At 41.4% G+C, this 12,991-nt stretch overlaps 1 protein-coding gene across 2 annotated transcripts; it reads left to right on the forward strand.

Moving 5' to 3' along the window:
* Positions 1–12,991, forward strand: rbms1a (RNA binding motif, single stranded interacting protein 1a). Of its 2 annotated transcripts, XM_028402408.1 has the most exons (14): positions 1–449; positions 2,108–2,250; positions 3,863–3,921; positions 4,747–4,838; positions 5,813–5,970; positions 6,326–6,405; positions 6,502–6,602; positions 6,818–6,867; positions 7,132–7,222; positions 8,186–8,236; positions 9,008–9,109; positions 9,993–10,061; positions 10,278–10,352; positions 10,960–12,991. In XM_028402408.1, the coding sequence occupies exons 1-13, from the start codon at positions 399–401 to the stop codon at positions 10,344–10,346; spliced, it is 1,116 nt and encodes a 371-aa protein (XP_028258209.1). In that variant the 5' UTR covers positions 1–398; the 3' UTR covers positions 10,347–10,352; positions 10,960–12,991. The 2 variants fall into 2 exon arrangements, with proteins under 2 accessions (XP_028258209.1, XP_028258210.1); XM_028402409.1 differs by lacking the exon at positions 8,186–8,236.

Raw genomic sequence — 12,991 nt, forward strand, 5'->3', positions numbered from 1 at the left:
CCAGACGTCCAGACGCGCCTTTGTGACACAAAACAAACCGCCGGTGCGAGTTTTTATGAGGCGGCCGCGCAGTTTATTTGATGTCAAACACCCTGCAGAGGCGGAGATGGTTTGGTCTGTAGTAGGTGGGACTGCCGAGCGGTCTGCAGCAGGACGTCGTAGATCAATGAACCGGACCGGAGGGTTGGTCCATCGCCTGGTGTGCATCTGACGGTATAGATGTGTCAGTATATACCTATGCAGGAGATAGGCTTTATTTTCTACTGCTAACCGGCCCGTTCAGTATGCGGATGTTAGAATAAAGGCTCCTGTACAGCGCTCCTCCGTATTCCGTCTCCCAGTGGCTCATCGGTGCGTTTTTTTTTTGGGAACTAAAAAATCCATCTGTAACCTCCAGGATGATCTTTGCAAACACAGGCAACCCGCTGAAGACAGCCAATCGTAAACAGGTAGGCCTAAAAAAAAAAAAAAACGCGTACACATTGTTGTTATTTCCCCCTCTCACAGCTGAATAATAGGAGCCTCACAGTGACATTGGAAAGCCCTTTCTGGATTTCATGTGGAATAGCTGCTGTTTGAAATCATCCACAGCTGATCCTCGGGTAGATAAAACAGCTGCTGACCAGATCACCAGCCATACTTCAATCATTATGTCCGTGTAACCTTGTTTGCCCAGTCAACTCTGGTCAATGTGTATGACGGAGACATGTAGTCCATTTTATAGGTTAATGCATTCTGGGTGAGTCCATTGTGGGATGTAATGAGATGTGCGTTGTGTTAGCGTGCCTGCATTCTTCATTTTGACCTCTCAGGTGAACAGAGCAGTAATTGAAGGCCGTGCCCCCCCTCTCCCTCTCCCTGCTTCTCTTATCACACCTTCTGATTTGAGATGGCATCGTCTGATGATGGAAATGTACCGCTCTGTGTCACAGGCTGAGGGCTGGTGGTGGGGGGTGGGGGGTGGATTGAGGAGGGTTCAGTTTTCACATTATCCACATTTCAGATTAAATTGTAAGTCATCAGAAGCTGCTGGATATTACTTTGAGGACACCAACCTCAGATGAATCCCTGCAGGGAAGGCTGTCAGCGTAGGTGTTTAATCTGCTGTAAGATGCACCCACCCTCATATACCATATAGCTTAATGGTCTAAAGTTAATAACTGCATCCCAACAAAAAATGGAGGGCCTACCAGATGTTCCTGCCACAGCCATCAATTCTACATCTGTTAAAATGAGCATTTAAAAAGCATCATACGACTAAGAGAGAGTAGCTGAATGTTTTCTTCTTCTTCTTCTTTTGTTGGCTGTACTTGTGTGGTGCATATCTTTGGCTCTTGAAGTGGATTGTCCTTTGGTTATGGACAGATGGTGCGATTCTGCCGGTTTGTTTGATCTGATCTGGAGAGGGGTTTGGGGTGGCTGCCTGGGAGCGATTTTAATGAATGAGTAAGGGGAAGGAAATGCTTTGCAGGGCAGCACGGCGTGGTTTGGCTCGCAATTGATGAAGAAGGGTTTCTGATAAACACTACGACAAGACATAAGACGTGAATACAGATTTAATCACACACACAGTGAATCATAACGGCCCACCTACAGGAATAAATCTTTCTCTAATGTGTTTTTATGTGGTGCTGGAACGGAACAAGGAGCTTAGAGGTCAAACAGCGGTGGAGGAATGATTCAAAGTCCAATTACCGTACATTTAACAGTGATTCAAATGTTCATGAAGCACAAATGCTTTTTCTTATTTACCCTATTTAATAAGCTCATATTTAGTTTTCTTTGTAGGTGGGTAAAACTTACAAAATGATCATGTTGTACCTCATAGTTGCTGTTCTTCTACTGCTCAGCTGTTGTTTATTAGAAAACTGGAAAAATGGTGATCATGGACGAGCAATGCTTATTAAAGCAGCTCTCCATTGATGGCTGATTTTAATACAGCAAGAAACAACTGAAGTCGGATTATTGCTGGTGTGTGTGTGTGTGTGCATTTCTGCGCTTCCTGTTCCCCACAGATGAGATGTTCTTGTGATCACTGTTGACCTGGGTTTAAATTAGATTATCTAGCTCCCATACACTTTGCTAACAGTGGCTTTCCTGTGTGCAGTCCTACCCCATGACTCCGTCCAGTCCCAGCAGCAGCAGCAACAGCAGCAGCACAGGCCTGGAGCAGCTCAGCAAAACCAACCTTTACATCCGCGGCCTGCCTCCTGCTACCACAGACCTGGACCTGGTCAAGCTCTGTCACCAGTAAGTATGCACACACGCACAGTATGCACATGTGTGTGCATGTGAGTTGTTTGTTGCCACTGATGAAATAAGAAATGAAATGATAGAAAGGGTCAACAAATGGGCTTAAAGAAAATATACTAAAGTCACAGCAGATAGATCTGATACAGAAACACAAACACTAAGTTCCAGGTACACCTTCAAGTAAATGAAATCAGGAAAAACCTTGAATATTATTGAAATATTTCTAAGCAGTTGTCTCTGTGTCATGCATAGACTGGAGATATTAGCTTAGCTTAATACAAGTTTCACAAGGGTTAAATGTCATTTTCACACTGGTTTTTGTAATTAAATGAATATTATGGTGGTTACAACATGTCTGTACTGTACTGGACTAACATTTCCCCTCTGTGTTCAGTATTTGTGCTTAGTCAAGCTAACCAAGTGCAGAAAGCTTCATATTTGCTGCTTAAAGGATGCTTAAGCTCATATCATCCTATCTCCTTGTCTGTAAAAGACAAGGCTGACACTTCAGCTTGATAACTTCCTCTATAGGGACAAACCAGCTTTTTGGTTTGTCCTGTCTGGGCTACAACATGGTGCCACCTTGTTGTCGTTATAAGTGATTATATATGAACACTGAAGTTTAATTTCTGGTAACAGAGCCCCCTGAATCTCACACACTGCTCCTTTCACACTAGTTAATATAATTATTCTGATGTTGTGGATTTAAAGTTGTGTCTTGTTTATTTTCTCCTTACAAGGATTTTTTTTTGTGTGAAAATATAACAACCAGCTGTGTCAACAATATAGATCATTTCAATGGAAAACAACTATGCTCACTGCTTTAAACACAGTGTACACTGACACATACAATGCTCCAGCCACCATAACTCTATAAACAGACACACATGGAATACCCATATCTTTGATATGTGCAACAATGCCTGTTTCCTAGAACAAAAAAACACTATCATGTAAAGTGGCCCAGCGTACATTTGATGCATGTTGATACTACGTGGCTCCAGTCCGAGCGGTTTGTGTGGCGGATGCCATAATTAGTGGAGTTTTGTCTCGTCTCTTTTCCTCTGAAGCACAAGCATATGGAGAGAGGCATTCACCCATGTAACCAGCAGCAGCAGCAGCTGTTTGTGTCCTGTTTGCTTGTGTTTTGTTCGTGTTCCCAATGGTGTTTGCCAGCACAAAGCAGAAATGAAAGCGCTTTTCATAGCAACAAGGTCTGAATGGTGATGTAAGCTAGCCATTCAGTCTGTATGGTGTGTGTGTATGTGTGTGTGTCTGTGTGTATGTGTGTGTATGCTCAGAGGGCGGCTCACAGTTTGTGTCACAGTTCAACTTCAGTGTAAAGCAAAGCCTGAAATTTAAGTGTTTGCAAACATGTAGAGAAAAATACTGTTATCAGAATGAGGAATATTTTATTAATCCCACTATTAATCCCAGGGGGGAAATGGCTTAAATCATCAACACCACCTTCAAGGTTTTGATCTCACTCTAAGGATGAATTAAGGTTCTATCTTTGAATGCATACACAGAAATCTGACTGATATTAATCACTATATATGAACCTAATGCTGTTTGTGAGAGCCACTTGACTGTAATCTTTATATTTCAGGTATGGAAAAATTCAGTCTGCAAAGGCAATCCTGGACAAAACAACCAACAAGTGTAAAGGTCAGTGAGGTCATTAGGTCGCAGTGCTAGGTGTCATTGTTTACTGCTGTATAAAGAGAATCCCCTGATACATTTATATGACTCTGAGCTTGTATGTCTGATTTCTCCTGCTGAGCTTTCTTACCTTCTAGGCAGCTCTACTTCTCTTTCATTTCCATAGTGTATGAAAATCAATTTGATACTTGCTTGAGTTGGTAATCCATCACTGTGAACACATCAGCTTTTATTTTTGTCAAACTTGTGTTGCTGCGTGACAAGTGTGCTGCTGGAAGTGTAGATTGATTTTGCAAAGTCTTTGCTGCATTTCAATGCCATGATAACATAAATTTGACACAAACAAAAGCAGATTATGATGGATTACTTTAATGCACGCAGGTTTAGGATCTCCACAAACAGATTTCCACACCTTATGGAAATGAATGGAAAACAGCAGCTGGCCGCATAAAGGGAAACACATCGATGTGCTTTGGTAAAGACAGGCACAGCATGTGTATGTTCCTATAAACTGGGTCACACATAGATGCTGATTTAGCTGCTAAAGGAATAGCTCGAAAGTTTCTTCAGGAGGTCATGGCACCTGGATTACACAGATCCAACAGCTGGTTGGCCGATGCTTCTTATCTTTCCTATGTTTCCAGTGCTTATTCCAAACAAGCTAACTCTGCTAATATGATTCATTTTATTGAAGTATTTGATTTTTTGTATGTAACTATATCAGTACAAATGACCCATCCCTGATTAACAGTGACAGTATAGCATGATCAATATGTGGCTGTTCCTATTATTAAAAGTCTGCTGATGTAATTAATGTCCTACAAATGACAGGTTACGGCTTTGTGGACTTCGACAGCCCAGCTGCTGCTTTAAAGGCAGTACACGCTTTGAAAACCAGTGGCATACAGGCCCAGATGGCCAAGGTGAGTTTGTCACAGACATGCTGTGTGTGTATGTATTTGTCATGCTTGTGAACAATCTATTTGAGGTTGTGCTCCTGCTCCATGTGTGCACGCTTGTGTCCGGTGTGTGTTAGAGAATGACATTAGTCTGGTCACATGACCTCAGCTGACAAGCTGTTCTTGCCGTGACCCCATTTACTTTCACTGTAGAAACCAGATGTCACATCTCTCTCTGCCAAATAACCTGTCAGTCAGAATGACATGTTACAGAGAGGCCCACCATCTCACAGCACTAATACACTGTCCAGGGTTGGTTTCACTGTGCAGATTGTTAATAGCATTATTACTTATGTCACTGGTTGTTAGCATTTACCATTCATGCATACTGATGTAGGCACATCTACACAAAAGCACTGTAACAACAGCACGGCTGCATTTAGCCCTTCCTGATCCTCAGTGACCAATTGAAAGTGAAGTACACCCGTTTTTGTTAACATATTTTTAGATGACCAACAAGATATTTCTGCATCACATCTGTGATTTTGTCTCACAGTGGGCAGCAGAAATTGTCTGAGTCATCGGTTTTTCTTTCAGTACTTTCCCTTTCCGAGCACTGGCCTGCATTTCTGTGCTTAAAATCATGGGTGAGAGTTCATTGATGAAGGGGTTGGTCTCTGGAGGCTTACATGTAGCTGCTCTGTTGGAACAAAACATGGCAGAACGTAGTTTATGTGTTGCGGTAGCTAGGCTACGCTGCTCTCCTGCTGTTTCTAGGCAAGGCCATAGAGACTCTGACTGCTGCACAGTAACAGATGAAGTCTATGTGTGTGCATGCCGGAGATGTTTATTTACTTAAGCTTAGTTTAAACTTGATCTTCACACACAGTGTATTTTGAGTTTTGTTTCTAAGTCATTTCCTTTATTTGTGTGTGTGTGTTTTTTATTAATATGCATTCAAGTATATTTTTTTTTATCATCTTCTTATATGTGAACAGCAACAAGAGCAGGACCCCACAAACCTGTATATTTCCAACCTGCCACTTTCTGTGGATGAGAAAGAGTTGGAGAACATGCTGCAGTCCTTTGGCCAGGTCGTCTCCACGCGGATCCTCCGAGACTACAGCGGCAACAGCAGAGGCGTGGGCTTTGCTAGGTCTGTCACAGAGAGAGGATGTCACCTCACCTTTATAATGCCTGCAGATTAAACCTTTAGCAAGCTATAATTATACATAACTAAATATTAACCTGGTTGCCAAGCAGGTCAAAGCAACAGTGATCATCCATGATAGAACATAACATTTAATTTATACTAACTGTAACAAAAATAATATTTGATCCTGTGTGAATTGTGCCATTAATTTACTTCATATATACACACAGCTGAGTGTGTTTAAGAGGTTTAATTTGGAGGTCCGTTTTGTTGGACAAGACTTATTGCACTCTGTGTTTAGTAGCGCCTCTCTGTTATCAGATGATGGCTGATGTTGTTGTATCTTCTCTGCTGTCAGGATGGATACAACCGAGCAGTGTAATGCAGTCATCTCCCACTTCAATGGGAAGTTCATCAAGATAGCTTCTGGAGCTCTGGGTAGGAAAGAACCTTCTGTTTCCTCTGATGTGTGTGGAGGCGTGGATAATTAACTGTTGAGTGACCGTCCATATGGTTTTGTGTTTGCTCCTTCAGCTCCCTCTCAGCCTTTGCTGTGTAAGTTTGCAGACAGTCAAAGGAAGAAACATCCTCATGGTGGATTTATTCCCAACGGACAGTCAGGGGATCTCAGACTAGTACGTATCCGCCTGTCATGTTACGCATCTTTTTTTTTCTTTTGTTCTGCTTGTACTGCTTTTGATTACAAAGTAATGGATACAGGACCGTGAATTTGTGCAAAGCAGAAGAATATGTTCATTTTTAAGTAACTATGAAATAAAAGTAAACTTTAACAATTAAAATCATCAGCAGATCCAAAATCTATGTCTTACTGTCTGTTTCCTCACCTCAGGGTGCAATGACTCTCACCTACGACCCCTCCTCAACAGCTATCCAGAATGGGTGAGTTACACTCTATTCATAGTGGCTTGTGACATCCTTTAACTTGTCACTGGCTTACTGATTATTGAACTGTATGTTTATATAGTGCCACAGGTTTCATGTTGCTTTAATAACCAGATAACTGTTTATTGCCCCACTTAATATTGACACAAAATATTGGTTCAAAATAAAATTTCCTGGACCTATTATTCTTTATACTGTGAATTCCAGTCAGAGTATAAAAATCAGCCCTATTTAATTTTGTATAAAATTTCTGTTCACCAGGTACTACCCTTCCCCGTATCCAGTGAGCAACAGGATAATGACTGTGCAGCCGACGATGTCTCCCTATATGTCTCCAGTCCCTGCTTACCAGGTACTTCCCCCCCTCTGTGTTGCATTTAAGGTTATGGTGTGTATGATGTGGGTTGGGGTGTATTTTTGTTTGTGTGTGGGCTGTACAGGTGCGTTAGATGTAAGAATAGGTGTTCCCTTAGCTACCTCACACATTTAGCTTAGCAGTTTATAGGAGTGAAAACCTCTTTTCTCTAACAGGGTTTATGTTTAACGTTTTGCTCTTTAAGTTTCTGTTAAATACTTGATTTGTAATCTATTTGCATATAGGGTGCATGAATATGGGTATTGTTTAGCACAAAATCCGCAGTGCTGACACAGACTCTGTCTGTAATGTTCCCCTATTTTTTGACGAGTTCTCTTCATTTATTTTTCCATCATGTGGTTCCTTACGTCCTTTGACTGTATGAGCTCTTTTGTGTTTGAACACCAGTCTGATCTGTAGACAGTGGTGCCATCTAACAGAGGACCAACCTTTTCTGCCACATCAGGGATGCAAATCCTCTCAGCACCTCCCTCAGAGTCCGATTCACTGCCAATAAGACCACTAAGTCTCCACTCATAATTGATACATACACCCAGACTACAGCTTGTTAACACTTTCAACAATCCCTCTAAAGCATAATGAGAGACTGACAGTTTAACCAGATCCACAGAACGTGGATCACTTTCATAGATCCGCGGCTGCACCTGATACCTCACTGTTTCCTTGAGGGTGGTAGATGCACTCGGGCCAGGTCCCAGATGTTCCAGGAAACATCTGAGCAGTTAAGGTGGAGGAGGATGACGCAGGGCCTTGCATACTGTGGAAAAATAAAGTTTGTTGATCCCCTGATCAGACAAACCAAAGGCAGAACAGCATTTTTTTTGGAGGCCATGTGAACAGCTGAGGTTTTTCTGTAACACGTTAGTGCCATACAAGAGACATCAGCTCTTTTTTCTGTAATTCATTCTGCTCCTCCTTCCCTATCTTACCCTCCTTTAGGTCCAGAGTCATACTTGGGTGGCACATCAACCATACATCATGCAACACCCGGTAAGGGAACAGCAGCTTTATACACCACCTCCCATTCTGTGTACAGGAAATGGGTGTGTGGTGCTGCTATACAGCTAAAACCCTGAGCTCGCAGCTGCTCGGTGTTACTTTAAGTGTCCTGTTCTGCTGACACAGTCAATCCGAGCACAAAACTTCCCCAAACACAGGAGAAGGGCCGAGCTCAGACAAGTTTTGGGAAGCAGCCGATTGTGTATTTATATGTTGTGTGTGTGAATACGTGTGCCTGACTATGTATGAAAGAGACATGGAACAACTAAAGAGACATTCAGCCACTGCCTCCCTCCCTCCTCCCACTCTCTGGATCCAGCAGGAAATGCCTGAAGCAGAGACAGTCTTGTGACTCTTTGACTCTTCCAACAGATGGTTTCCAGTGGAACAAGTGTCTCTGCTGATCTGCCCCTCCCCCCGCTTTTTGTTAGGAAATGGTCTATTCCCTAAAGGCGTCATGTTTAAAGGAATATACTCTCATCTGAAAACTGAGTGAAGCTGGCCAGTGTCACAACTTTTACACAACGCAAAAAGATGTTTTACTTAATAATACTACATAGGGCTGTGGATGTATTGGTTTAAAGTGTGTCAAACCCCTCCGATTTTCACTCCTCGGTCTGAGCTGAGCTGTACACATAAGCTACAGTTACGCCCCTGACTGCACCACCCTGTGTGGTATTCGTGTTTTGTCAGAATGAGTTTATTTAGCAGAACTGTTTTCATGTGATATGAAATAGAAAACTGAAGTGCTGTGTGTTACAGGCTGCTGTGATGTCTCCCTCTGTGGATCCCTCCATGTCACTGCACCCTACAGCCATGATTACTCAGCAGATGGGCCAGCTGTCACTGGGTAACACTGGAGGGGTGAGTGGCATTCTGGGAAAATGGTTCATGCAGTATGATGATGATTATCTGCAGACATGAGAGCCTGGCAAATTTAGCACATAACAAGTTGAAATGTCTTTTTTGTTTTTTCTTTTTTTTGACTGACTTATTGGTGTCAATGCGAACTGCTTGAATAACTGTAAAGCATAATTCACTGACTGTCTTGGGCAAAGTCAGTTTGTACAGATGCATTAGCATGTGCTGTGAGTGTTTGTGATTTGAGGCAGCAGTCCAGTTCATGTTTTTCTTATATGTACTTTCTGAGATTATATTAGTTGTATTATCACCGCCTTACCTTGTCTGAGCCTTATTTTCTCTTTTACCTCTGTCTCCTAAGCCACCAGACTCCAGTAATTTAACCTCGCAGAGTGTTGTTAGAGTTGCCGGTCTTCCACTGTGTGACTTTTGTGTTTTAACATATTTATTCCAAGCTGAGCTAACATGCATTTACATCAAAGCCAGATAATAACACAAGCATGGTGACCAATCAAGGCAGCAGTAGACCTGCATGTACCGCGTACTGTGAGGTTACATGACTATTATTTATCAATGGAGCCTGTTGGCTTAAAAGAAAGCTTAGATGGATGTAACAGCATCATTTCTCTATTAAAAAAACTGATTGATAGCAAGGTTAAATGATTATAATTAGTATGGATACTTACTGATACTGATGCCTGTTTTCAGCTAGATAAATATTTATCTGGCAATAGGCTGTAACTTACTTTACTTATACCAAACTGTCCCGTTTGTATTTTTCTAATGAGTAGAAAAACAGAGAATATAATAAAATGCTCTGTGGATCAGCTGTGTTTAATGTGCTCTACTGTCCATCATGCCTGACATTTTTGTCCTTATATTACAGTACATTGCTGCCAACCCTAATGTCCCAGGAGTTTACATGCCTCAATATCCTCCCATGCAGGCAGCAGCTGTAAGTGCATTACACCTCTGTTTTATTTTTTTTCCCACCTTCTCCCCACTGTCCGTTTATCTGTGGTAGTTCTTCAAACAGTAATTACTTCAGCAACCAGTGGCATGGTCCTCCATTCATAAGGGCCTTGAGTGTTTGTCCTCTTAAAACTATCAATTATCAGTGAAGACAGTTATTATCAGATTCTGAATGAGAGATGCTGTTTTGCTTTTTCAGGAAAATGGCACGCCGCAGCAAGTGGATTCTTCCAACAACTCGTCTCCTTACAGTCAACTCAGCAAGTAATCAGAGGTAAGCCTTAGCTTCTGAATGTAAGCTCTCTGACGCAAATGCCAGCAAGCTGTTCATTTCAGCAGCTGTAATGCTACATAATGATGGCGCATCTTAACAATGGAGGATAGGTTTTATGTTGCAAATAATTCATCAGTTACTGAGAGTCTTTAGATGATGATTGTTTCAAGGTTAACAGGTGACTGTAGAGTCCCGCCTGCCTTCTAGTGCAGCCCATGGGGCCTTATGATAGAGAAAATATCACTGTGACTTACATCTGGCATGATTGATTGGCACCACCACATATTTTACACCCTTTTCCCAAAATCACTCTAACAGGCCTGGTCATGTTGTGAGCTGCATGTTTGTGGAGTGGAATGTAGTCAAACATTTAGGGCTTCTCCCTTACTTTTTGTGGTGTTTTCTAAGGTATAACGTTGTATTTTAAACTAACAACTATGTGTATTTTATGGCACATTTCACATAGCATTAAAAACTGCCATTGACAATACAGATCATACATATTCCTCTGAAGCATTACTCACATTGTGATGGACAGATGAAGGACATTTCTAATGTTGCTGTCAGCCTTTATATCAGTGTTCTCTGTGTTTTTTTTTAATTCCAGGCCGCATTGCTGCTCTGTGTGCCAGAGGGCAGGTCGGCCGGCTGCCGATGACATCACATCACATGACAACAGCCACCGCCTGCCCTGATTGGACCAGATACATGAACTTTTTTTGCACAGCCCTGACATTTGTAGTGGAAAAATGAGGACAGTGTAAATGGACTCGAGCAGTTAGCTAATCACAGGAAAAAAAAAATCAAGATTTATTTTGATAAGAAACAACATGGTCTTCTTTTTCTCTTTTTCAAGGATTCTCAAACATTTGCCAGAGGACCCCCCCCCCCCCCTCACCCTCACCCACACCACACCCCCCCCATCTACCTTCACCTCCCACACCCGACTTCCCATTCCAAGTATGCCGTGACATTAAAATGCATGAGATTGAGATGTTTTCCTCCCCTTTTCCAGGTGTCTATGGTTTTATAGTTCCTTTATTATGTGGTATATGAAGAACCTTGCAGACCTTGTTTGCACTGAAGTTTGAAGATTTAGAATAACTTAATGTTTTTTTGTTTTTCAAAGTTGCCACAAAAGTAGATCATAACCTCCAGTACAGATGACCATTTCATTAGGAAATTATTCAATTTATTATTGGAAAAGGTGCCTTCCTTACGTGACATCAAACATTCTCCAACATTCTTCCATCAAACTTGATCAGGTGTCATATTTGTATCCGATTGATCAGATGTGTGTGTGAAATCATGGAGATTTCCATCGAGTGATTCGCTATCTAGTCGTCTGGTAGCAATAAAGACAATGAGAGTCCCACGGCAATACTAAGAAAACAAAAAGAATGGTGACAAACTCAGAGCAAGGTAACTCCTTATTTTCCTATTTGCTTTATTATTTTTATTTTTTTTTAAACGTGACATTAACTAGAGCCGTACTTTTATGAAAATACGAGTTTTACACCCAGTGGGCATCTTTTAGGAGAGTTTGTTTTTCTCTTGTGTGGTCAGTGTGACCAGTGATCTACCTCATGGTTCTGCTGAAGTCTGCTGGTGTTGGCGGGGTTTGCAGGTAAAGCCCCCCTTTATCACCAGGAAGGATGAAGCGGAGCAGAAGCCACGCTCAGGAGCTGGCTAAACAGGACTAGCGTCTGTCTCCCACATGCAGCATTTCTCTTCCTGATTATCAAAAACAAACAAACAAAACAACAAAAAAAAAGAGGAAAAAATGTGCTTTATTTTTTATTTGTCATTTCTTATGTTCTGGTGTGTTTCCTTTTCTCAACATGATGAGTGTTGTTCAGTTGTGATGCTTCTTTATTAGTGAGACGGTTACTCGCTACAAATGTGCTTGAAGCAAATGAATGCAGGCTACATGCATTTATTTGGTGAATTCTTCTGCCTCACACTGCTACTGTAAAGCTCTCCAAAAAGAAAATATAACGCTAGGATTTAGCCAAACGTTGGTCATCTGGTCATACAGCAGGTTAACCATGGACATGCCAAACTATTTGAATGAGTGGAAAAAGTAACTGAAATCTTGCCTTGTGCAAAAAAATATGTGTAACAATCATGTGAGAAGTACTTAAAAAAAAACAGCAATATTTCATGAGAATTTGATGGAAGTTCACATGAATTTGAAGATTTGTAAATGACATACATTCAGGGCCAAAAGTGAGTTTTATTGTTTGCTTTGCTTTTTATTTTTATTTCTTTACATCTATGATTTGTGATGTAAGACCGCCACAGAAATGGTCAGAGGTGTTTGGTCGCGGTGCTTTTTTCCCTCCTGATCAGTAGAACTGAAGCAGTAAATGCTCATCATAGAAAAATACAGCCAGGCTTTTTTAACTGAGTGTACTTTCCCATTCTGAACATTTGTTGCTTGAAAAGAAAAATGTAAAAAATGAAAAAGGAAAAAAAAAGAAAGAAAAAAAATCCTGTTATCCTCATTGCTTCCCCTGTCACTGATTCTCAAACAATCTTCTCTTTGCTCTCTCTCTCTTTCTCTCTCTCTCTCTCTCTCTTTGAAAACATTGGAATAAAAACAACAGTGCTGAATAAAAATGCTCTTCTGTTTCTCA

This window comes from Parambassis ranga, chromosome 3, assembly GCF_900634625.1.
Source record: "Parambassis ranga chromosome 3, fParRan2.1, whole genome shotgun sequence".
Lineage (NCBI taxonomy): Eukaryota > Metazoa > Chordata > Actinopteri > Ambassidae > Parambassis > Parambassis ranga.